Consider the following 26,911-nt stretch of genomic DNA (forward strand, 5'->3'; position numbering starts at 1 on the left):
CTATCGGATATAATATTATTTAATTAAAGCCCTTTTAATATCACTGAATCAGTTACACACACTTACTTACTTGAATTACTCAGTGATCCTGTGTGCGATGTCGATTACGATACCGTCACGGCAGTTATTCATCGACGGCGAGTGGAGAGAGCCGGTTAAGAAGAATCGCATCTCCGTCGTTAATCCTGCCACCGAGGACGTCATCGGTATTATTATTATTATTATTATTATTATTATTATTATTATTATTATTATTGTAGAATCTGTATTCGTAATTAAGCATTAAGTATTTCAGTTTTCTATAATTGATCGAAATAATAATAATAATAATAATAATAACAAATTAGAAATCGGTATTTCGTTATTGATATTGATTTTAGTGATTTGTATTGAGTAATCTGTTTTGAGCTTTGGTGTGCTTTGATGTGTTCACTTGTCAGTTTTTACTATTGACAGAAATGATTATAATAAGTTTCAGTTTATCGCGTCCTTTAGATCTAAACATTTTCGTTTAGGTTAGATTATATGTTTAATCTGATTTCAGTTTTAATAAATTAGAAATTGGCGATTTGTGTATCCGTTGTTATTGACTTCGGTGCTTTGTATTGAGTGATCTGTTTGATTTTTGTACTGTTTTGATGTGTTTACTTGTTAGTTTTCTGTCGTTGATCGAAATAATAATAATAATAATAATAATAATAATAATAATAATAATAATAATAAGGTTCAGGTTATCGCATTATTCGGTTCTAAACATGTTCTGTTAAGTCTGATGTTTATTCTGATTTCAGTTATCTAACAAATTAGGAATTGGCAGTTTGCATATTCGTTGTTATTGATTTCAGTGCTTGTATTAATCTGTTTGAGTTTTGGTTATTTTTATGTGTTTACTTGTCAGTTTTCACTAATTGATCGAAATAATTATAATAAGTTTCAGTTTATCGCATTATTCGGATTCTAACATGTTCTGTTATGTCTAGATATTTCTTCGGATTTCAATTATTTTAAATTTTAGATATCTGAATTGTGTGTATATGTTATTGATTTCTGGCTTTGTATTGTGTAATTTATTTGAGTTTTGATGTCTTTACTTGCCAGTTTTTTCCTTTTAATCGAGATAATAATACGTTTCAGTTTATCGTGTTCTTCGGATCTAAACAATTTCAATTATGTTAGATTTTATTCTGGCTTTAATTATCTTAACAAATTAGAAATCGCTGTTTTGCATAGTCGCTTTTATCAATTTCATAGCTTTGTATAGTGTAATTTGTTAGTATTTTGGTGTGTTTACTTGTATCTGTTCGGAAAATTGTGTTCAGGTGATATTCCAGCTGCTACAGCAGAAGATATCAATATTGCTGTTGAAGCTGCTCGCAAAGCTCTTAAGCGTAATGGAGGAAAAGATTGGGCATCAGCCTCAGGAGCCCATCGTGCCAAGTATTTGCGTGCTATTGCTTCCAAGGTGTGTGTTCATCTTGAGTGATGTTATCCTGTTATCTCAATTTACAGATGATCATTTTTTCAAAACTATCAAAATTTTTCTAAAATGATAAGTTCTTATCATTGTGCAGATATTGGAGAAGAAATCTGAACTGGCAAAACTTGAAGCCATTGATTGTGGAAAGCCACTTGAAGAAGCAGCATGGGATCTGGTTTTTTTCTTGCAAACAAATTAAAAACCCTAAGTTTTTAATGAGTTAACTGCCTAATATTTATGTTGTTACCATTTAGGATGATGTAGCTGGATGCTTTGAGTACAATGCAGATCTCGCTGAAGCATTGGATAAAAAGCAAAATGCGCCTGTTTCTCTTCCAATGGATACATTTAAATGTCATCTTACTAGGGAACCCATTGGTGTAGTTGGGTTGATTACTCCATGGTATACCTTATCTCATCCGTATTATGATTCATTATTGTTTTAGCAATTAGTATTGTGTTTAAAGTTTGTTATTATTGATATATAGGAATTATCCTCTGTTGATGGCTACATGGAAAATTGCTCCTGCACTGGCAGCTGGATGTACTGCCGTACTTAAACCATCGGAATTAGCATCTCTGTAAGTTGTTATTGATAGACAAATGATATGTGTTTCTGAAATTAGGTAATCTTGCTTGTATTAATGACATGTTAATTATCCAATTTCAGAACTTGCTTGGAATTAGGTGAAATATGCAAAGAGGTGGGCCTTCCTAATGGTGTTCTCAATATTTTGACGGGATTAGGTACAGAAGCAGGTGCATCATTGGCATCTCATCCTGATGTTGATAAGGTCTAGTTCTCTTTTCTTTTGTATGTGATTTACCACTTTTACATGTTGGGTCAAGCGGGTTGGGTCACTTTTCATATTGGGTTCTGGTTAAAACAGATCGGGCCGGGTCAGGTTGACCTGACTCAACTTTTGCCTAAGAGTATCATCTTGTTTTATAATTAGTTAATGTGCCAAATTGTTATTATTTTACAGATCGCATTTACTGGAAGCAGTGTAACTGGAAGCAAAGTTATGACTGCTGCAGCTCAGAATGTTAAGGTATCATTCAATATCTGTTTGAATTCAAATTTAGTGAGAATGTTAAGAAGAATGAAATTTGTACTGAAATTATATGGTCAATAAGTCTTTTAGTTAACCTTGGATTCATTCCTATTATATTATCTTCATACTCTGTTCCAATTGCAGCCTGTTACACTTGAACTTGGTGGGAAAAGTCCAATAGTGGTATTTAATGATGTTGACATTGATAAAGGTTAGTCAAATTTGTTTTTTTAAGATAGAACAAATGAAATATTGTCTCAATCTTGCATTTATGATGAAAAGATTACTTAAATTTTCTTTATTATTATTCGAGCAGCTGTTGAGTGGACTCTCTTTGGTTGCTTCTGGACAAATGGTCAGATATGCAGTGCTACATCTCGCCTTCTAGTGCATGTAAGTTGATGAAAATGTGTGCAAATATCTAAAAAACAGATTTTAATATTTATTATCTATTCCAGGAAAGTATTGCAAATGAGTTTGTAGACAAGCTTGTTAAGTGGGCTAAAAACATCAAGATATCAGACCCCTTGGAGGATGGTTGCAGGCTCGGCCCTATAGTTAGCAGCGGTCAGGTAATAATAAACGGATCACTTAAAAAATACTTTGTAACTATTCTAACATAATTTTGTCAAGCCTCTAATATTTAACTTTTATTTTTTAACATATTTTCAGTATGAAAAGGTGTTGAAATTTGTATCAACAGCCAAAAGTGAAGGCGCGACTGTTTTATGTGGAGGAGAACGTCCTCCGGTATGGACCAATTCTTTATTATTTATTTTCTCCAAGCATTAGATTACAAAGTTAAAAGGTTAATTATTAAACGCAGCATTTGAAAAAAGGATATTATATGGAACCAGCCATTATTACTGATGTTAACAAATCTATGCAAATCTGGAAAGAAGAAGTTTTTGGACCCGTGCTTTGTGTCAAAACATTTGCATCTGAAGAAGAAGCTATTGAATTAGCTAATGATACTATGTAAGTTAACTTCATTTTGTTTTTCATATTTAATTTTTATTCTTGATTTTATAATTTTATTTCATCGTTTTTTTTTTTGCAGTTATGGATTGGCTGCTGCGGTAATATCTAAAGATCTGGAAAGGTGTGACCGTGTAACAAAGGTAATGAAATGTTATTTATTTCCATTTGTTCCTATAAATTCAACCCAATTTATTTACATGAGTTTTTATATTTATTATTTTCATTTTTCAGGCTTTGGATGTAGGCATCGTGTGGGTCAACTGCTCACAGCCATGCTTCTCTCAAGCTCCATGGGGAGGAAAGAAGCGTAGCGGTTTTGGTCGTGAACTAGGAGAATGGTGATAAAATTTAAAAAAAAAACATCCACTAGTTTAATAATTAAATACCATAAGATGTGACTAATATTTATCGTCACGTTCACTTTTTTTATTTCAGGGGTCTAGAGAACTACCAGAATGTGAAGCAGGTGACTCGGTATCTTTCTGATGATGCTTGGGGTTGGTATAAACCTCCATCTAATTAGGGGTAAGTGTGTAGTTTATTAGCAACAACCCGTGCGAATTGGTATAATTCTACAAATAAAAAGCTAGTTTACTAGAATAACGGAGAGAAGGTGAACTGATATTTGGATACACCCTTATGAGTTGTATCCTAAATGTATTGTATTCGACATGTGACGATCGTGTTGTAAAAGATCTGTTGAATGGATGAGTTTTTGGTGTGCTGGATTTCTCTGCCTTATTTATTATTTGTTTTTGGTTTAAGAGGAGAGGGGTCATGCAGTTATAGAATAAAAATGCTTAACAAAGATATCTTTTACAAAAAGTAAAAAAAAGGTTAATTTGGGGGCTAGCTTTTTGGGTGTAAAGACATTTGCTTTTTTGTTTTTACTATGCAACTTTAGTTAAGAGATGCAAATCATGACTTGTTAACCAAAACAAGTTATTAATCGGCATACTAGTAACTTGTTTGTGACCAAAAATAACCATAGGTTGGGAACCGGTTAGGCATTTTCGAGCAAGAACCGATTAGGAACCTGTTAATCAAACCCCGATTTTTAAATAGATTAATAGCCGGTTAACCAGCTATTATCGTTAGATATAAAAGTCAATTTTTACCATTTTCTTGCTGTTAAAAACCCGCTTTTGTCTAGAGATGATCAACAAAACCGGTTCCTGGACCCGAACCGGTTCCTACCCGTTTTTTGTAGGAACCGGACCCTATCTGATTCAACCCGAAGATCCGTTACCGGTTCTTGCATTTCTGAGTGGGGGCGGGTAGGAACCGGAACCGAACCGGAACCGGTTCCTAACCGTTTTTTTTGGCCGTTTTTTGACCGTTGGGGTCAAAAATAGCCGTTTTTTGACCGGTTACGGTACAGGAACCGGGTTAGGAACCGGTAAGAACCGGTTAGATAGGTTAGGGGTCCGAGGGTGGGAGAACCGGTTCGGTTCCCTAACCGGTTCGAGCCTGGAACCGGTTTAAAAGGTGGTTTTGAATATAGGAACCGGTTAGGAACCGGTTCCGGTTCCTAGTCCCAAACCGTTTTGAACATCTCTACTTTTGTCCCCCCTAACTAGTATAAATAGGGATTGGGTGGATTGGTTTGATTATACCACTTTTCTGTTAAAAAACATAAGAAAATAGAAATGCAAACCGCTCAAAAATCATAAGTGTCACAAAGCTTTAAAATGGCATCTCATGATCTTAATGTTCTGTTCGCGGTGCTACCTCATGTGAAGTTGTGAACCAACCGTTCCAACTAGGAATACGATATTCACGATTATTAATGTTTTTTTGTAAAGTGATTTATCTTTTTAAATCTAAAATTTCATTAATAAAAGTATTTTTTTTAGTTATCTTTATATTTAGAATTTAATTGAATTTTTTTCATTTGTCTTTCTAAAACTGGTTATTTAAGCGGTTTGGTTATTAACCTAACCGGTTAAAAACGGTAACAGGGTATTGGCAAAAACTAGTTTTGACCATTTGACCAAATTTAATAAGCAAAAGCCTAAATTTTTTAGAGTTGCACCCAAAAAAAAAACCTATGACCGTTCTTGTAATCAACTTTGTCATTGGCTGGTTTTTTTTCAAAAATTACATATTTGATAAACAGCAAGGACTAGCTTCAAAAATTACATATTTGATATTGTGATTTATGGGTATAAGAGGGTAGAAATGAGATGGCAGTGCATGATTGACTGGTGCATGGGTAATACCCTTAAGTGCCACTCCACTCTAAGAAATAAGCAACCTCTAATATAAACATGTCACATTGACTATTCGTGTAATTCAAAAGTGTTTTGTCACTATTTTTACAAGAACAATATCCTTATTTAGGTCAAAATTAAGTGTTTTGAAACTTTTTTAGAAGTTTTTCCTCTTTATTAGACAAGCAAAATGCATGCCTTCAATAAGATTTCAGCTAATATATATCACCATGTTTCTGACAATTTAAAAAAATGACCATAAAAGATCTACAATGAACATTGTTCTAAAGATTAACCAGGCATACAATATATATGCTTGGCAATACTCTAAATCAATCAGACAACATTGTCATAAAGACTTAAAAAGTATGGCCATTACTAGCCATCACTTCTAATCAATTTCAACGAGTCTTCAATCAGCGTATTGAATTAAATCACTCCGATTGGATCCATTTCTGCAACTTCAGGCATCCATGTAATGAACAAACAGATCTCTCAAAGCTGTACATCATATTTGGTCAACTATAAGTCAACACGCATAATAATATTATTAAAAATTCTAATGAAACTAAAATAATACCTTGGTTTTGATACTGTGGCCGAAAATTAGAAGCTAAATTTTCCAAATCTTGAGTCTTGTTAACTCTGTTACTCTCGCCGTCACTAGATTTAGGCTGACTTGCAGGACCCAAGTGGCCAAACGGGTCAGGACCCGGATATGAATTGGACCCGTTAGTGTTGGGTTTGATGGGCTGGCGTTGACTTTGAAGGCCGAACAGTTTCACTTCCTGGTTTTCCAGCTTATTTCTTTTGAAGCAAATGTTTGTGAGCTCGGTCCAAATGCACGTTTTTTGGATTCTTGATGAAATACAGCAGTTGCGGGTCCTGGTTGACTATTTATTTGACTTGTCATCCCTAACCATCTAAACGCAGGCTTTCGGGTTTCTGGATGGTGAGTCTGCTCATCATACAAAATAGACTCAATGTTAGAAGATGCCAAAAACCAAGTCAACATAATTCAATGATGTAGTTAACTAACCTTCTCAATGAAGTTCATGGAAGACAAGACATTAGCAATATCATATAGCCGTCTCACTTTAGCTGCAACGATAATTCCAATAACACATCACATATACTGTAATAATGTTATTTCAAAACAAGAAATTGAAGCAATTGTTATGAGAAGTTTTACTTCTTGTTAATGATGGATTATGAGCGTCTCCAAGCAGTGTCTTTGCAGCATCATCAAGCGAATGCATATCCGACTAAAATAATCATGCACATAATTAAACACTTTATAGCATAGAAAAAGCTTTAGCAAAATGATAATAATTGAAAAGTTAACTCACATTGGTGCATAGGAAAAGCTTGATGAAATTCTTGGTAAGAAGCCCTAAAGATTTCTCCTTTCGGTTATCAATTATAGTACCCGATTTCAACAACCCTGGAGTTTTATGCATAGATTCCAGATCTGATTTGTCCTGCAAGGAAGCGCTGTGGCTGGAAATTTTTTCATCTTCTTCGTCATCAGAAACCTAATAGCATTTAAAATAAAACCCTTGTACGAATCAAGTAGCGCAACGGAAAACCAACACACAATGTACAAACATATTAAACATAAAGAAACAGAAAAAAAAAATTAAGAACACGGCAATTTAAATGGTTCGGTCAAGGTGACCTATGTCCACCGCTGCAACTAGGGTTTCTTTTTTTATTAGTTTAAGGGCAAAGATTACAATTACATAACAGTAAATAGAGATAGAACTAGGGTTAATAGTTTAGTTGAAAAAACAAAATATGAACTATTAAGCATACAAAACCGACAGAAAAAATAATAATAATCATAAAGAACACGACAACTTAAATGGTCCGATCAGTGTGACCTATGTCCACGGCTGCAACTAGGGTTTGTTTTTTGTTAGCTCAAAGTGTAAAGATTACAACCTTAATCAACAAAAAACGTAGCCAGGCCCCTTGCCCTCTTATCGAACGAAACCGAAAGCCCAGAAGCCTAATTTCAGTTTTTTAAATGTTCTATCAAGTTAAGCCATGAAAAGAACATGAACTAAATTGTAAATGCATAATAAAATTAAAATTACCTTTCCAGATTTAACATCAATCTGCTCATCATTATTCCTAAAACCTTCTTCCTGTTACACCATTAGACAGAATAATGAGCAAATAGATCTAAACACATTAACACGAAACAATATTATTATTGAAAGAAAATATTATTAATCACACGTTAAGCTGCTCTAAAGCCTTCGGGATCGCGCCCAATCCGTTCCAATGATACGTGTTCTTTGCTTTTCGCACAAGCACCTGCACAATCAAAAACCTCACAACATCAGATCTGAAAATTCCTCAAACTACACAACAAGTTTCTAAAAACAGTCACAAAATCTTACACCAACACTTTCCAAAACATTGACAATATCGTAAATCCGCCGTCTCTCAACACCTGAAAATCCAAAACTTCAACCTCAGTTTGGACATCTTCTAACAATTCTTACAAAATTAATACAACAATAATTTACCTAATCTTGATGCAGCATCGTCCAATCCAACGGTGTCGATTCCATCTCGATTGTACAGGCCCAAAAAACTGTACAAACAGATATACATCACCTTATCATAAACACAAATTACACAATTACTATGTATAAACACAGCATTATATGTAATTTTTCAAATATACATATATTAATATACATACCAAATTTATTATATAAACTTCCAATTTTGACCAAAAAGTAATTAATTGGTACCAACTAGATATTAATCTAGGATTACTTGTCTCCTATGCACAATTATTACCACCATGAAACGCGTAAATTAATCGCAACGTTTTAGCATGGTTGTAAAAATTGCACCTAGGAACTGATTAATTGCTAGCGGGTACCCCAAAGACTAGTCACCAATAATTCGTTATTTGCCAAAATTTGAAAAAAAAATTATGACAATTTAGTCCAAAGTTTCCCTTTGAACAAATAAAATTTGATATTTTTTTATAAATATATATATATATATATGTGTGTGTGTGTGTGTATTTTTAAAAAATCACATCTAAATACAGATTCCAATTAATCGCTAGTCTCTACCGCACCATCTAACTAGACCCTAACTAGCTCTACAACACTGGGTATTGGTACTTATACATAATTAACAACATAAAGAAAAATAGGTTGTATACTTGGAGCATAAAAGACCAAGTGACTTCTGCTTCCGACAATAAGCGGTGGACGACGACATCGGCATAGGCAGCAGCGACATGTTTCGGAGAGAGAGAGAGATATGAGGTCGTTGAGAATGGCGGGGGTTTAATAATATTAATAGGAAGTGGGTGTTTTGTTTTGTTTTGTTTTGTTTTGGGGGGATTTGGTTTTGGTTTTGGTTTTGGATTTGTGTTTTTTTAGTTTTTAGACAGAATTACAAATTTTGTCCTTTAAAAAAAGTCAAATTACGGTTCGTGTCCTTTTCTAAGTTTCCTTGCAGGCGGTGTACTTTAAACTTTTTTTTTCTACACGTTATGTCCTTTACGCTAACTGGGTTAGAAAAACTCAGTTAAATGCCCTCACGTGAGGCGCATGTGAGGGCATTTTTGTCTTTTCGTCTCTACCTGCAACCAGTCACCTACATCACCACCGCCGTCCGTCCGGTAACATCACCACTGTTGTCCCCTTCATCACCACCTTCGTCCGTCCCCTACATGACCACCGCCGTCCGTCACCTTCCTCACCGTTAATCACCATCGTCGTCGCCAGGTTACACCACCGCCGTAACCGTTCTTCACCACCCACATCGTTAAAAGGTACGTTTTTCCGGCCAGATCTGCAACATCGCATTCCGGCCAGATCTGCAACATCGCATTCCGGCCAGATCTGCAACATCGCATTCCGGCCAGATCTGCAACATCGCATTCCGGCCAGATCTGCAACATCGCATTCCGGCCAGATCTGCAACATCGCATTCCAGCCAGATCTGCGAAATCCTCGGATGACGGCCGCATCTCCCACCATCGGCTTTACACAACCTGATTTAGGGTTTTGTTGTGGTGCAAGGTTGGTTGTTTAGAGGCTATTGGAATGGTGTCGATCTGGAAAACCCTAGGGGTGTGCTGATGGCGGGGGGGGGGGGGGGGCGATGGTTGTTTAACCCTAGGGAGGATGATTACGGTGGGGATATAAGGAAGCCCCATGATTGTTTTACTAGCTGTGTGAGAAATTGAAGGAAATGGGAGGTATGTATTATATTAATGGTGGTATCGGTCGGAGCGGGAAAAGAAGAAGAAGAAGAAGAAGTTGACTTGGTGAGGAGACTTTCAGGGTGGGAACGGACGGTGGTGATGAAGGGGACAACAGTGGTGATGTTACCGGACGGACGGCGGTGGTGATGTAGGTGACTGGTTGCAGGTAGAGACGAAAAGACAAAAATGCCCTCACATGCGCCTCACGTGAGGGCATTTAACTGAGTTTTTCTAACCCAGTTAGCGTAAAGGACATAACGTGTAGAAAAAAAAGTTTAAAGTACACCGCCTGCAAGGAAACTTAGAAAAGGACACGAACCGTAATTTGGCTTTTTTTAAAGGATAAAATTTGTAATTCTGTCTAGTTTTTAAGGTTTTGAAAATTTGAAATTTGAGGTTTCTGGTTACAGGCGGGAACTTGTTGTTTTGTTTTCGGTTGTGTTTTTTTGGGTTGACTGTTTTGCCCTTTGCCTTTTGTTTTTAAGTTTTGAGTTTAAACTTAAGATGATGATTGGCGGTGGCGTGGGATCACGTGTTTGGGGGAACATGTCACGTGTTGTTTAACAACTTATTCGGATTTATGAAAGCATTTGAAATAATAAAAAAATATACTTTCCATATCTGTTCGAATAAAAGAAATTCTTTTTTATAATTACGACTTTATTGTATTTAGGTTGTCTAACTTTGGAAGCTCCGTTTATTGAATCTGGCCAGACTATATTGTTTTAACTTGATCACGCTGTTTCGTTCTACCACAAGAGCAGACTTCTCTGGTGTGACACAACGTGGGGAGAAAACCCAGATAGGCACGGGATTCAAACTGACAACCTTTGCACGAGGTCTAACTTAGATCTTTCATTGTCAATATCCACCCAAAAGTGACACAGGTGGAAATCGAACTTGAGTCTCTATTAGAGAACCCAAGTCTCTACCACTAGGCCATAAGTGAGGATATCTGTTCTAATAAATCGTTTAATTTTGTTAATGGTTTATATTTTTAAGGATAAAAAATCACATATTAAATAAACATATATGGTTTATTTAAAAATTGCAAAATTATAAAAGTTTTTCTATAATTGAAAAGGTTAGTGATTTGTTTAGGTTTGAGCATTTTGGTAATATTTAGCATTCTACACAAATTTCTCTTCATGATATATAACTATCAAGCATCTCGGGATTTTGTCTAGCATACCCGTTGTAGGAAGAATATGTGGTTCATGCTTTTTATCCTTTTTGGAATGTTGAGGGGTTAAAGTGGTTTGTAGAGCAATTTTATTTGTTTCGTTAAAGATTTTAATGTTGGGAATTCCTTAGTCGGTTGTGGCTAGAAGCATGGACTGACTAGGAGGCTTGATTGCTTAGTGTGCAAGTCAAACAATAAGCATTGATAATTAATTAGTTTGTGGATAATTATCTTATAATCTTAATCGGGTTATGATAGGATATATGTTAGATAATTATTGTGGAATTAATTAATTAATTAACAAGATCTACAACGCTTGTTGAAGCAATCGGTCGGCATACTTTAGATATTCTTTGGCATCTCAGATCGATTGACACTAAATCTCATTCTGTTGATTTCTCATTGTCAAAAACGATCTACCCTAAATCTCTTCACGACGGCGACAGACTTCCATGCAATGACAAACACTTCATTATCGCAATAGAAAACTCAAAAACTCGTTACAATAATTCTCTGTTGATTGCATCTAGTCTCTAATTAAGCCATATATTTATAACTAGCTTTAAAAACCCGTGTGTAACATGGGATAAGTTAATGTATAAATTACAATGAATAACTTAATGCAAATAAAAAAAAAGATAATTAAGTCTCTTTATATTATTTAATTTTTAAGATTTATAATTTCTAAGACTTATTAAACATTGAGTATTTGTAAAAAAAATAATAAAAAAATTATTATAGTTTTTTTATATGTGTGACACGTAATTATTATATTAATATTTTTTTTATAATAAGTATGTTTACAATATAATTTATGGCATTTATAATTCAATTAATGAAGATTGACCAATTAATACGGTATGTTAAATGTATAATCAATACTGTATATTGAAATATATATTTTTTTTCTTTTCTACAAATTGAAGAGAATGATTTAGGTGAAAATTTGATAGTGAGAATTAATTTTAAAATGACATGTGTCTATAATTATTTTCTTTTATTATTTATTAGTATATAGGTAGATATAACTCTAGCTTGGTGACCAACACTACCATAATAATTGTTTCGGTAAAAAATTAGCAAACTAACTTTTGATCAAATTAGTGCGTGAGGCAAGGTGCTTAATGGTGAAAAGATTGAACACGAGGATATGATTACGAGGGAAAAACCCTTGATTATGATAATCTTCGTTTCGGTCAAGAGTTTACAACCTAATCTTTAGTCGAATCTCTTCCGTTAAAGAGTATGAACTTAACTTTTGGTCGAATTACGCTTGATTATTATGATCTCCGGCACAAAAAAAACCCCGGACGGTGAAAACTATCACCGTTGATATTATTAATAACAAAATCAGTGGTTACAAAGGTTGGAGCTGATTAGTAATCGTGGACTAAGTGATACAGTGAGTACTAGCAGCTAAACAAGTGAGTTGTGTGTGACCTAACAATACTATCAGCTCATATTTAGAATAAGAAGATTACAACTGTTATTTCTATTATTCCGGAAACCCTAGACTAAGTCTTCATTGCTGCCCACGTTTGAGTTGCCGAAGCCTCATTAATATCCGTTACAAACCCACGTTCTCATTAGCACATTAAACACGTGGTCTTATCTACAAACAAAAATAATAAAGGACAATGAATATCCCGAAGTATAATCCTCAGAATACTTGCATTAGCATGATAGGTTGAAATCCCTAACTAACTCTCCGAGTATCCTGGAACCGAAAGAGTCTTCCAATATAGCCGTTGGGGAACTCTTCTTTTGAATCTATCCACGTTCATCAATGTTCATCCCAGACTTTGACCTATTCTTTTGGGAGTTACTCATCAAACGTGGTCTCACACGTGCTAATATTAAATATAAGTGCGAGATTTCAGGATAACAATCAACATTTAACCATCAACCATTACTTGGCCCTTAATCCTAGCTGTTATTACAACTAGCTATTTTCCTGCTCTAACCTAACCAACTAATAATAAAGAATCATTAGTCTCACCACATGGGAGGATATCACACGATCATCTTCCGTATGAGAATAAGTATGCGCTAATAGAGGAGGGAGGGGGGGGGGGGGGGGTTAAAGACTCACTAACAATGAGATTTAGACGATTGGGTGTGAAATAGATACCTGAGATACTTGAGTCCTTTATTTATGTTACCTTCTCTTGCCGTTGTGTTCGTATCTTGTATAATTTCTTAGCAATAGTTGAATTACTCTCTCACTAAACCAACTTCGATTGACAATAAACATCCATTTCTTTACAATTTAATAGCAAAAATGTGTTTTTACCCTTTTACAAGCAGCCTAAATTATCACCTTGTGTGCAAAACACACCAATTCATGTGTTTATCTACTAAACTTTTTTCTTATACAAATTTCATAAGCTATAATCTTATTGTCATGCAACAGGTATAACCTCATATAATAATTATTTAGCATCTTTTATCCATTTGGAGTCCAAAATTGTTCTTGATGTTAGTGAAGTATACATATACTTTCCTAACAATAAAAAGAACACTTCGAGGCTAATTTTAGTCGATTTTTGCAAAACATGACTTAATTTATAAAAAAATACGATTTTCAGCTATAAGTTTCTTCCCCAAACCCTAATATGCAATCTCTTTACTTGGTCCAAACCCAAACGAAACACTATAAACATGTTTATAACATTGTATGCAGTGGTTATAGCATAAAAGATGCCACGAGTGTCAATGTCATAAACACTATCAATTCATACACATTCTACTAGTTGGGTCAAATCTACCAATACTCGAACACAAGATATTAGTTTAATAAGTTACATAGATTATTTTTTTTTCACGTGTGAGAGATGACTTGAATACTCGATAATGATCCAATTACCAAGGCCGGCTCTAGGGTCAAGAAACCCAAGCTTTAAATTTGGGCCTCCACATTGACAAGGCCCCATTTTTCAAAAAAGTAATATCATACATGGGCTACGTTTATATTTGTTGGGCTTGGTAATCCAATTTCAACTACATGTTTGAGGCTTAATTTGAACACCAAATTAACAGAGAACTCAAGAATCTTTGAGAGAAATTTGGTAAGGATATTACATATTAAAGTATTTTAAGTTCAAAACAACTTCCCTCACTCACAAAATTACCATAGCTAATTTCATAATTTCTTAGTGTCTTAAGAATCCTAAGCATAAAAAATATGTGTATTCTAATAAAGGGCCCCAAACTTATATTTAGTATAGATTCTATAGTACATATGCCTTTTCTTCATGTTTACTTTTATTCTCTATTCTTGATTGAAATGAAATTCTAAATGTACATGGAGATTCAAAAATATATTGTTTGAAACACATCTTAATTTGTAATAAAAAAATATCAAAACATTGATAAACAACGAGCTAGGTGAGATAGTATAATTAAAGTTACAACCTACTTAATACTACCTTTGAAAAATAAATTGTATGTTTATTAAAAGAAGTAGACAATAAAATAATTATTTGTTGATGATTATTTATAATAAGATTTATTCGGATGAACATTTAACCTTATTATTAGTACTCTTCAAAAATAATTTCTAAAATATATTTATAAACAAAATGCCTCAATTTTTTTCTCCGCTTTAGGCCACAAAATGTTTGAGCCGGCACTGCCAATTACGGTTGGACACTTGCATTAGTCTTTAATTCTTTTAGCATAAATATGTACCAGTATTTCGTATAGCAAGTGCTCTCACGTATGTGTGCATTTCCAAAATTCATATCATTATATTACTAGATCCATATTAGTATAAACAAAAGCATTGCTAACACAATTTATGTCTTGTTGGCTATAGTACTTTGACAAACACATATGATTTCTCTTAGAAAAAATATTTTTTTTAAAGGCCGCATGTAATAAAATCACACCCAATTAGAAAAATCTGACCAGGGATAAAACAAAAATTACATGCTAAGTAATAAGTTTTTCGGCCATGTCGCCCAGTCCTAATAAAACTTACAATTACAAATTGACAACCACAAATACGAAACCGAAACAATCGAATCAAATAGAGTGTCTTGTTGTCATTAGGCTGATAAAATATACTCATTCTGAGTTCTCCAGATAATCCACTACGTGGTATAGGTAATCACTTCAATAACATCTTTTTTTCTTGTTCATCCATCTAGATGAATCCAACTAGTCTAAAAAATACTTTTTGGCATTTTATCAACCGAAAGAACCACCTCCAATACCGACTGATAGCATTCCAAATCATACTTCATATATAAACAATGCAAAGTGAGTAAGATAGAATTTATCGCTACATTTTTTTTATTATGACACGCATGAGCCTCATGTGCATCCACTTTATGTGTGAAAACGTATAGACGAATAAGAGCATGTTTGGGATTGAGTTTGAAAAATGTTTATTAGCTTATTGGCTTTTTCACTAATTTTTTATTTTTTGAAAAGCTAGGTGAAGAAACACAGATCCAATCCCCGGGTATGGGTCTTGGATCTAATGAGTCTACAGTGTACTATACGATAATTACTAACACAATATGAGCACTACTTTCCAAAGTCCAGTGACCAGAACCTGCAAAACAGACACCGTGAGTCTCGTTACAGGAAGAACTAGGGGGGGTCTTCATGTAACCACCCTCCGGCGTGAGAATCAGTAACGTTCGTAAAGGAGAAAGTACTTAAGTAAATAGACTAAGTGTAATCAGAATACGAGTGAGTGAATGAATACCTCATACCGTTTGACAAGGTATTTATAGCCGAAGGATGTAGGAAGATGATTGGGCCAGTTGTCTTTTTCTAGAAGACCTTTGATAACCGTCTGGACGCGTGTCCTCTTATTATAGGTTGAGCTATATGTATCATGTACATAGGTATAACAACCTGGACACGTGTCGCCCAATGATATGACGGATTGCGTCCTGGCCATGTGCACGGTTATAACAACCTGGCCAGGTGTCCTTTGCTCATTGGCTGGAAGGTCACGTATCCCTCAAGTAACAATCGTGGACATTCTTCTAGAGTGTAGTTAATTGGTGACAGCTGTCCTGTTGGCGTTGCCTTGCGATCATTTAGGACGACGAATGTCTTATCATGCGGATGACTTCTGAGGGTGCTAGGATGCTTCCACGCGTGGTGTGGGGACGTTCTTCCTCTACCATGATATGCGAGTGATCCATATATCCCGCGGGTGGCATATGAGGGGCTCCTCTGTGACACGCGGGTGGTGCTTAAGGGTATTTGGGTCTCTTTTGGTACCCTACCTCTATACTAGGATTTGAGGCTTTTGAAAAACTACTTTTTAACCATTTCAAAAACCTTAAATAATAAAGTTTTTTGTGATTGTAAAACACATTTAAACTTATTCGCTTTTTGAAAATGCCAATAAGCGTTTTTTAAACTCAATCTCAAACATGCTTTATATACAAAACATGAAAAGCCTGTTAATAAGCAATCATTTACAGACTCGTATTCGATCCAAAACCCTAGTTAGAAACGATGGCCAAATTGCAAAACAATGTAGAACAAACACAATTCTAGTCCATTTCCTAACCCTTACCAACACACTAGGGACCACAAGAACATGTCTTCTATCTTCGGATACAAAAGAGTTGCAATATGAACGATATGAAGTTGTAAAGAAAACATTGGAAAAATAAGATCGGCTCAGCCTAATCTTAACTATCATTAATGCACCACTTTGATTTTGATGTTGTTATCAATCCTAACATGTATTGCATAAAACTAATGGGATCCTAAGACCATTCTTTGTGTGTGTGTGTGGGGTGGGGTGTTGGGGGGGGGGAGTTGTTTCGTGAAGACGACAACATAGAGGAGATGTGTTGGGCCATGTGCTTTTCTCTCTTTCTCTCTCTCACACAAACAAACATATATTATTTATAAAATGAGGCAGTAGTGAGGCTCTAAACCACAGTGAGACTTTATGAAAAGAGGTTTCGAAGCTTTGTTTCCTACACGACAGTGACATGGAGGGGAGAATAATGGTCTTACTATTTGGTGGTAAAAAAGAACGGGGAAATTACAATAATAATCTAGTTTGATCAGCTTTTTTCAAAAATAGACCGTGAAATATAGCCTCCAACCTCAATAGACATTCAAATTGAGCCAATGATGATTTACCACGTACCCAAAGACGGCTAAAGATGTGAAAGGCGGCTAAGCCTTAACCGTCACTTTTTGGACCCTAAAATCATGAAAAGTGACTTCGGACCAATCAACAGAGCGGCTCTTGGGGTGTGCAAAGTGGGCGACCGGCCGGGGCACATTTTCTTCGAGGGCACAAGTTTATTTAAAAATTTCCGATATTATATATGTAGAATACCCAAACATTTATAATCCCACTTTTTTCTATTACTCAAACGCATTTTAGACCCTCTTTTTCGGATTACCTGAATACATATATGTCCACTAAAATTTGAAAAAGACCAAGTACTTTTAATCAATCAATATAAGTTGAATAAACAAAAAAACAAATAGGCGGGATAACAACGAAATCGACTTCCAACACCATCGGTCACTGTAGCATATGCAGAAACGAGTTTTTCAAAATTATAGTTATTGAAATCCTAATGTTGACCCAAAATGCCTCAAGAAAGACTTGGCAGTTGGCGATGGTAACTATCGAGAACAGAACAATAGAGAGTATAAGCTACGAAGAGTTGATTCACCAATTTGCTATAAAAATGTTAAGAGAGTTTCACAAATCCGCAATTGGCTATTAGCCTATTAAGTATGTCATAAACTCATTCTAATATCATGATTTTAAGGGGCATATTTTTTTCGGCTTGGCTGGAGCACGTGAATTCTCAGAGCTGGCTCTACCAATCAAAATATGCCACGTTTTTAAAGCCTGCTAAATATAGCCTACAAGTCTTAACCGCTAAAAAGAAGACGACAACTATAAAAAGAGAAGGTGACTAAGACTTGTAGGCTAAATTTAGCCGTCTTTCAATACATGTCAATTTATAATTGGACCTATGTCAGTTTTCATGATTTTAAATGTTGAAAAAATTAACAGTTAACGCTTAGCCGCTTTCCATATTTTTAGCCTACTTAAAATATGTGACAAATCTTGATTGACTCAATTTAAATGTCTATTGAAATTGATGGCTAATTTCTAGTATCTATTTTTTTTAAAAAAATAGTGTTCAAAACGTGAATGTTTTTGTAATCTCCCCCAAAAACAATCAATCAATCAATCATACCCAGTAAAATCCCACCGACAGCAGAGCTATAGGTAGGGTCTGGGGAGGGTGGGATGTAGGCACACCGTACCTCTATCCAAAGGAATAAAGAGGTGGCTTCCAGAGAGACCCTCGGCTCTAAGAACATGTGTATGAAGCAAAAAAAGGAAATCAAAGTTTAACAGTTATATAAAAAACTACTACTAATTATAATAATATTAATAAAAAGGTCACAGTTTAACCGCAATATAAAAGCTAATAATAATAATAATAAAGTATGTAAGGGAAATACCATTATGGTATGTGACCTAAATAAGTTAAGTCTAAGCCCTAAGGTATTCAATTCTCTCTAAAAATCCTTAACTTTAATTCTACTTCTCCACGAATTCCTATCCTCAACCATGTCCTCAGAGAGGTTTAGGTCTATCAAATCATGCCTAATCCTCTCATCCCAAGTCAATTTCGGTCGTCCTCTACCCCTCCTCCCCTCTATAGTAATGTTTTCTACGGATCTAACAGGATTCGTCGTCTGTCTTCTCTTTACATGTCCAAACCATCTCAATCTCCACTCTCTTATCTTGTCTGCTATGTTCGCCACCCCTAATCTCTCGCGAAGCACAACGTTTCTTATTCTGTCTAGCCTTGTGTGCCCACACATCCAACGTAGCATTCTCATTTCTGCTACCTCCATCTTCCGCACTTGTGCCTTCTTGATGGCCCAACAATCTGTTCCATATAGCATTGCAGGTCTAACTGCCACCCTATAGAATTTTCCATTCAGATTAGTCGGGAAACTCTTGTCGCATAATATACCTGTGGCTGCTTTCCATCTACACCATCCTACCTGAACTCGGTGGGTCACATCACTGTCTAATTCCCCATCGCTCTGTACAAATGATCCTAAATACTTGAACTTCGTTACCTGCGGGACCACCTGCCCTTCAATTGTGATGTGTGCGTCTTCACTGTCGTTTATCTCACCAAAATCACAGTGTAGGTACTCCGTCTTAGATCGGCTAATCTTTAAACCTTTTGTCTCTAAGGTTGTTCGCCACTCCTCAAGCCTCATGTTTAGATCTTGTTTTTTCTCAGCAAGTAACACAATATCGTCTGCGAACATCATGCACCACGGGAGAGTCCCCTGAATCGACTTTGACAACTCATCCAAGACTACTGCAAAAAGAAACGGGCTCAACGCTGACCCCTGGTGAAGACCTACCTCTACAGGAAAGAAATCAGTATCCCCCACTGGCGTACGGACACTTGTTTCACTCCTGGTATACATATCCATAATTATCTCTATGTATTTCCTGGGCACTCTTCTACCCTCCAAGCACTCCCAGAGCACCTGTCGTGGCACACTGTCGTAGGCCTTTTCTAGGTCAATAAACACCATATGTAGATCATGCTTCTTCTCCCTATACTTTTCCATTAATCTTCTTATAAGGTGTATTGCCTCTGTGGTGGAACGCCCCGGCATGAAGCCAAATTGGTTGACCGTAACCTGAGTTTCTCGTCTAAGTCTAACCTCAATCACTCTTTCCCATAGCTTCATAGTATGACTTAGTAGTTTGATTCCTCGGTAGTTACCACAACATTGGGCGTCTCCTTTGTTCTTATAGATAGGAACTACAACGCTGCTCCTCCACTGGTCTGGCATCTTACCTGATTTGAGAATACTATTGAACAGAGTAGTTAACCACATGACTCCTTCCTCCCCCAGACACTTCCACACCTCGATGGGTATGTTGTCTGGGCCAACCGCCTTAGACCTTCCCATCCTCCTAAGTGCGTCATTCACCTCTTCTCGTGTGATCCGTCGGCAGTAGCAGTTATTCGATTGTTGTCGATGAAAGTTTGTGTTGTCATGTTCTTCTTGGTAAGCTCTCCCATTGTTAAAAAGATTGTGGAAGTAGGTTTGCCATCTTAGCTTGATGTCCTGCTCCTTGACCAGTACATGCCCATCTGTATCCTTTATGAACTTCACCGGTCCTAGATCTTGCCTTCTACGCTCCCTGGCTTTGGCAATCTTAAACATAGCATGTTCCCCCTCTTTTGTTTCTAGACTTTCATACATCCGTTTAAAGGCCGCCTTCTTTGCTTCCGCCACTGCCTTCTTTGCCTCTATCTTGGCCGTTTTGTAGTTGTCCCTCAAATCCACTCGCTCCTCCTCATTCGTGCACCTCATTAGCTCCCTAAAACATCCTTGTTTGTCCCTTATCTTGTCTTGCACTGCGTCATTCCACCACCAAGACTCCTTATGCCCACTTGACTTTCCTGTTGTGACCCCGAGAGTCTCCTTTGCTACTTGGATGATCTTTGTCTCCATAGCTTCCCATATATGAGTTGAGTCCCCATTTAGTCGAGCCCGCGTATGCAGTATGAGTTTATCCTTAAACAGAAGGAGATTTTCGTCCTTCAAATTTCCCCATCGAATTCTCGGTGTACCTTTCTTCTCTCGAACAGTCAGCTTATTTCTGAAGGCTATATCAGTCACTAGTAGTCGATGTTGAGTCACAACTGCCTCCCCAGGTATGACTTTGCAGTCCTTCCACCAACGTCGGTCTCCTCGCCTCATCAAAAGGTAGTCAATTTGCGTGTCGCGTCCGCCACTGCTAAAAGTGATTAAATGAGAATCTCGTTTCCTAAAAAAAGAATTTATAATACCTAGGTCATGTGCCACCGCAAACTCTAGAAGATCTGTTCCGGTCTCATTCCTATCACCAAAACCGAAACCCCCATGTACGGCTTGAAAACCATCGTTAGCCTTACCAATGTGTCCATTAAAATCACCTCCTATGCAAATCCTCTCCCCCCTAGGTATGCCCCCTACCACTGCGTCTAGGCAATCCCAAAATTCTCTCTTTTCCTGATCCCCTAGGCCTACATGAGGCGCGTAGGCGGAGACTACTGCCACTACTTCCTCTCCTAGTACTAATTTCAACACCATAATCCTGTCATTATGTCTTATCACCTCCACCACACTAGTGTGTATTTCCTTAGCCACTAGAAACCCCACTCCATTCCTAGCTCCATCAGACCCCGAGTACCACAACTTATACCCATTACACTCAGCCCCTCTATGTCCTTTCCACTTAGTCTCCTGGAGGCATGCTATCTGAACCTTACGTCTTTTAAGCACATCTACCAATTCTAACAACTTACCATTTAATGTTCCGACATTCCAAGAAGCCAAACGCAATATACGCTCCCTATCTTTACTCTTTCCTACACCCCTCGATTCAGGACATGGTCTCAGGTAATAGTCATGGTTCCTACGCTCTATGGTTGCAACTAATCACACAAACACAAGCAATAGAACACCAAATCAATAATAATAATAATAATAATAATAATAGTAGTAACAAAAACTAATAATAATAATAATAGACACACTGTAAGGCCCCGTCACCGGTAACCCTACTTTCGTGTTGGATTTACTCATAAACACAGTTCTAAATATCAGAGTTAATTAAAACTTTACGCGGAATATAAAACTTTCATAAAACATTACATATCAATTCATAATCATGTCGTAAAACATTCCTTTTGTCTTTCCAAAATTAAAACATAGCTTATAAAACATATCAGATCTTCAGATGCCAGGCTTTAGTCTTCTGCCATGTGTCCTCCACTCAAGCCAGCTGTCTCATCCTACTCACCTGCGTGCATACTAAAAGTCAGCTACGCTGAGTGAGTTCTAGTTAATCATACAATACCATACAATACCTTATTACATACATACGTACTTAACCTCATAACTTTCTTTTATACACACATAAGTACTCATACCTTCATTCTTACTTACATACTTTCTTTCTTACTTACATACTTTCTTTACATTCATAATCATACGTTTTAAAGAGCCTTTCGCCCTATAACCTCACAGATATTATAAGGGTCTGGTCCCTAACATCACAGATATTATAAGGGTCTGGTCCCTAACATCACAGATATTATGAAGGGTCTGGTCCCTATCCTCACAGATATTGTAAGGGTCTGGTCCCTATCCTCACAGATATTGTAAGGGTCTGGTCCCTAACATCACAGATATTATAAGGGTCTGGTCCCTAACATCACAGATATTATAAGGGTCTGGTCCCTTGCTTTCGAATATTAGTAGGGTTCAGTTCCCTCTTCGTTACCATACAACCATGCAACATACCTCGAGTATTATTAGGGCTTGGTACCCTTTTCGTAACCATACAACCATACAACCGTCATTTCCTTCTTTTATTAACTTTATTACGTTCATACACATAAACATACATATCATACTTGCCATATTTATAACGTTACAACCTGACAGTACGTGCAATATCCGAAGATCGTTCACGAACCATCAAGCAATCATTCATACATATCACATATATCACATATGGCTTTATAACGTTACAACCTGACAGTTCGTGCAATATCCGAAGATCGTTCACGAACCATCAAGCAATCATTCATACATATCACATATATCACATATGGCATACACTTATCACTTAGGATAAATGTATTAACAACACATCAAGTATGCACACAGCCCCGAAAACATAACAAGGAATGGGGCTAGAAACTCACCTGGATCCTGTTACGCTCGCCGTTGATCGTAATTCCTTTCTTTAACTGGGCTCGGCTAACTGTATAATATTTACACATATCAATTAACTACTACTACTCGTTTTGTATTTCTATCTATATATGACCCACAACGAACGGGGGTCCGGGGGCAGCGCCCCTGGCAACGGGGTTCTAGGGGCGGCAGCCCCTAGCGGGGTCCAAGGGGCAGAGCCCCTGGCTGGGGTTAAGCTGCCAGGTTAGCTTGGAAAAATTTTATTTTCGATAACTGCCTTAACACATTTTCCATTAGGTTTTTAATTTATTTTATAAACGAACTTCACTTCAGGCGAAGTTAAACCTTAGGCGAACTTGGCTTCAGGCGAAGTTAAACCTTAGGCGAACTTGGCTTCAGGCGAAGTTATACCTTAGGCGAACTTGGCTTCAGGCGAAGTTAAACCTTAGGCGAACTTGGCTTCAGGCGAAGTTAAACCTTAGGCGAACTTGGCTTCAGGCGAAGTTAAACCTTAGGCGAACTTGGCTTCAGGCGAAGTTAAACCTTAGGCGAACTTGGCTTCAGGCGAAGTTAAACCTTAGGCGAACTTGGCTTCAGGCGAAGTTAAACCTTAGGCGAACTTGGCTTCAGGCGAAGTTAAACCTTTAGGCGAACTTGGCTTCAGGCGAAGTTAAACCTTAGGCAAACTTGGCTTCAGGCGAAGTTATACCTTAGGCGAACTTGGCCGTAGGCGAAGTTATCCTTAGGCGAAGTTACGCTTGAAGGCGAAGTTACGCTTGAAGGCGAAGTTCATCAGGCGAACTTAATCTTGCAGGCGAAGTTATCGCGCTGCAGATCTGTTTGCCCATAAATCCTTCGTTTCTTAGCCAAATAACTCGATTTTGGTACCCACGGAATCGTATGATCGGCGCCTACAAATCCCAACCATCAAATCGGCCTAAAATCGACGTTTTAGGGGTCCGATTTGGGCAGTTTGGGTTTCGGGTTCGGTTAACCCATCAAATCCTAACCATTTTCAGTAATATAAGCTTTGGTGGATTTGTTCTTACCTTACCAACTCAGATCTATCAACAAAATCTCGGGTCTCGGCTTCGAATCTTGATCGGTTAGTATGTGTGTGTTTTGAGTGTGTGAAGAAAGAAGGTGGAAATGAAAGATTGGGTTTGGGATGGGATATTTATATCCCTCTAAGCCCACGGACCCGAGGCCCATTCTCATTTAACCCATCTTACGCAATCTAAGCCCAACTCCCTCCTTACTCGACATTAAATAATTAGCAACGTGAAATCACTAAACATAACTTTCTTTATTTATAATTAAAATTTAGGATGTTACAAGTCTTCCCCCCTTAAAGAGGTTTCGTCCCCGAAACCTAACTATTACATAAACAAACTAGGGTAAAACTTGCGCATCTCATCCTCGACTTCCCAAGTAGCATCTGATCCCTTGCGGTGTTTCCATATCACTTTCACCAAGGGTATAATCTTGCGACGAAGCTGCTTCTCCTTGCGATCAACGATCTTTATCGGTTGCTCGATGTAGTTCAATTGTTCATCAACCTCAATGTCCATTAATGGCACGTGAGACGTGTCATCAGCTAGACACTTCCTCAGATGAGAAACATGGAAGGTTGAATGAATTCCTTCTAACTCATCGGGTAAATCCAGCTTATAAGCTACTTCCCCCACACGATTCAAAATTTTAAATGGTCCAATGTACCTCGGACTTAGCTTCCCTCTCTTTCTAAAACGGATAATTCCTTTCCAAGGCGAGACCTTAAGCATCACATAGTCGCCAACGTTAAACTCAATTGGTCGTCGCCGCTTATCTGCATAAGACTTTTGTCTGTCTTGAGCGGCTTTCATTCTTGCTTTGATTTGATCGAACTTTGAAGACGTTTCTTGAACCACTTCTAGGCTTCCCATTTCCTTTTGACCAATCTCACCCCAACACACCGGGGTTCTACATCGTCGACCGTAAAGCATCTCAAACGGTGGCATACCAATGCTCGAATGGTAACTGTTGTTATAGGAGAACTCTGCCAGATGCAGATGATCATCCCAGCTTCCACCAAAATCTAAAACACAAGCACGTAGCATATCCTCAAGGGTTTGGATCGTCCTTTCGGACTGTCCATCGGTTTGAGGATGGTACGCCGTACTGATGTTCAACCTCGTCCCCATAGCTTCATGGAATTTCTTCCAGAACCTCGAAGTAAACCGTGTATCCCTATCAGACACGATCGATAACGGTACTCCATGCTTGGTTACCACTTCCTTGATGAACAAGCTTGCTAACGTTTCTGACGAGATGGCCTCTCGTATGGGCAGAAAGTGAGCACTCTTGGTCAAACGGTCCACAATCACCCAGATGGTATCATGTTGCTTAGCTGTACGAGGTAGCTTAGTTATGAAATCCATGGTGATGTGTTCCCATTTCCACTCAGGTATCTCTAGCGGTTGCATCTTCCCATAAGGCTTTTGGTGCTCGGCCTTGACTTGTAAGCAAGTTAAGCACTTACTAACATAATCCACTACATCATTCTTCATTCCTGGCCACCAGTAATCTCTTTTCAAGTCTTGGTACATCTTTGTAGCTCCAGGATGGATTGAGTACCTTGACTTATGAGCTTCATCTAAGATTCGACTTCTAAGATCACCATGGCGTGGAATCCACATACGGTCGAATCTAGTTTTAACTCCATGAGTGTTTTCCATCAACTCATCTTGCTGGCCATAAATCCTTTCTTTCTTTACTAACCCTTCGTCTACTAACACTTCTGACTGCACTTTGATGATTTCTTCAAAAAGACTTGAGTTCATGATCAACTTGTATGACTTCACGGTTGCAAGGACTTCCTCATTCTTACGACTTAGCGCATCAGCGACCACGTTAGCTTTACCGGGGTAATACTTAATCTCACAGTCGTAATCCTTTATCAATTCTAACCATCTTCTCTGCCTCATGTTCAATTCTTTCTGCTCGAAGAAGTACTTTAAACTCTTATGATCTGTATAGATAGTGCACTTAGTACCGTATAGGTAATGCCTCCATATCTTAAGAGCATGCACTACAGCTGCTAACTCCAAATCATGCGTCGGATAAGTACTCTCATGGACTTTCAACTGTCTAGACGCGTAGGCTATCACCTTCCCTCGTTGCATCAACACGCAACCTAACCCTTGATGCGAGGCATCAGCACAAACAACAAAATCCTCATCACCATCGGGTAAAGTAAGGATTGGAGCTTGCGTGAGTCTCTTCTTCAATTCTTCAAAGGCTTCCTCCTGAAACTTCCCCCAACTGAATACTATCGACTTTCGGGTCATACCGGTCAGCGGTGCGGCTATCTTGGAGAAACCTTCGATGAATCTCCTATAGTAGCCAGCTAACCCTAGGAAGCTTCGTATATCAGTCGGATTCTGCGGAGTCTTCCAATTCGTTATCGCTTCAATCTTAGCTGGGTCCACGGTAATCCCCTCCGGATTAACCACATGACCTAAAAATTGCACTTCTCTTAACCAGAACGCGCACTTCGAAAACTTGGCATACAACTTCTCTTTCTTCAGAACTTCCAATACTTCTCTCAAATGCTCCGCATGGTCAGACTCGCTCCTTGAATATATTAATATGTCATCAATGAAAACGATAACTGACTTATCCAACATTGGTCGACACACCCTGTTCATCATGTCCATAAATGCTGCAGGAGCATTTGTTAGACCGAATGACATTACGAGGAACTCGTAGTGTCCATATCGCGTTCGGAACGCCGTCTTAGGGACGTCTGCCTCCTTTACCTTCAGTTGATGGTAGCCTGATCTGAGATCTATTCGTGAGAACCAACTCGAACCTTGCAGTTGGTCAAACAGATCGTCAATCCTAAGCAAGGGGTATCTATTCTTTACCGTAAGCTTATTCAACTCACGATAGTCTATGCACATTCTCATACTTCCATCCTTTTTCTTCACAAACAAAACCGGTGCGCCCCACGGAGATACA

General features: G+C 37.5%; 1 protein-coding gene and 1 pseudogene across 2 annotated transcripts; one reads left to right on the forward strand and one right to left on the reverse strand.

Annotated features, from left to right (window-relative positions):
- Window positions 1-4,243, forward strand: LOC143558450 (betaine aldehyde dehydrogenase, chloroplastic-like). Its single transcript, XM_077047290.1, has 15 exons — window positions 1-206; window positions 1,320-1,462; window positions 1,572-1,652; window positions 1,732-1,880; window positions 1,966-2,058; window positions 2,148-2,271; window positions 2,464-2,529; window positions 2,677-2,743; window positions 2,849-2,925; window positions 2,991-3,104; window positions 3,205-3,282; window positions 3,359-3,510; window positions 3,593-3,653; window positions 3,745-3,851; window positions 3,949-4,243. Exons 1-15 carry the CDS (start codon window positions 98-100, stop codon window positions 4,034-4,036), a joined length of 1,509 nt encoding a protein of 502 aa, XP_076903405.1. The 5' UTR covers window positions 1-97; the 3' UTR covers window positions 4,037-4,243.
- A 1,912-nt stretch (window positions 4,244-6,155) lies between these two features.
- Window positions 6,156-9,045, reverse strand: LOC143557130 (E2F transcription factor-like E2FE; annotated as a pseudogene). The gene is made up of 10 exons (XR_013139519.1): window positions 8,920-9,045; window positions 8,264-8,331; window positions 8,135-8,187; window positions 7,971-8,048; window positions 7,826-7,876; window positions 7,076-7,261; window positions 6,919-6,991; window positions 6,766-6,827; window positions 6,307-6,684; window positions 6,156-6,227 (listed from the first exon to the last, which is right to left on the reverse strand). The product of XR_013139519.1 is annotated as an E2F transcription factor-like E2FE (transcript).
- Window positions 9,046-26,911: the final 17,866 nt, after the last annotated feature.

Source organism: Bidens hawaiensis, unplaced genomic scaffold (assembly GCF_021521415.1).
Source record: "Bidens hawaiensis isolate Kalapana, Puna unplaced genomic scaffold, B.hawaiensis_p1.1 tig00001087_1, whole genome shotgun sequence".
NCBI lineage: Eukaryota > Viridiplantae > Streptophyta > Magnoliopsida > Asterales > Asteraceae > Bidens > Bidens hawaiensis.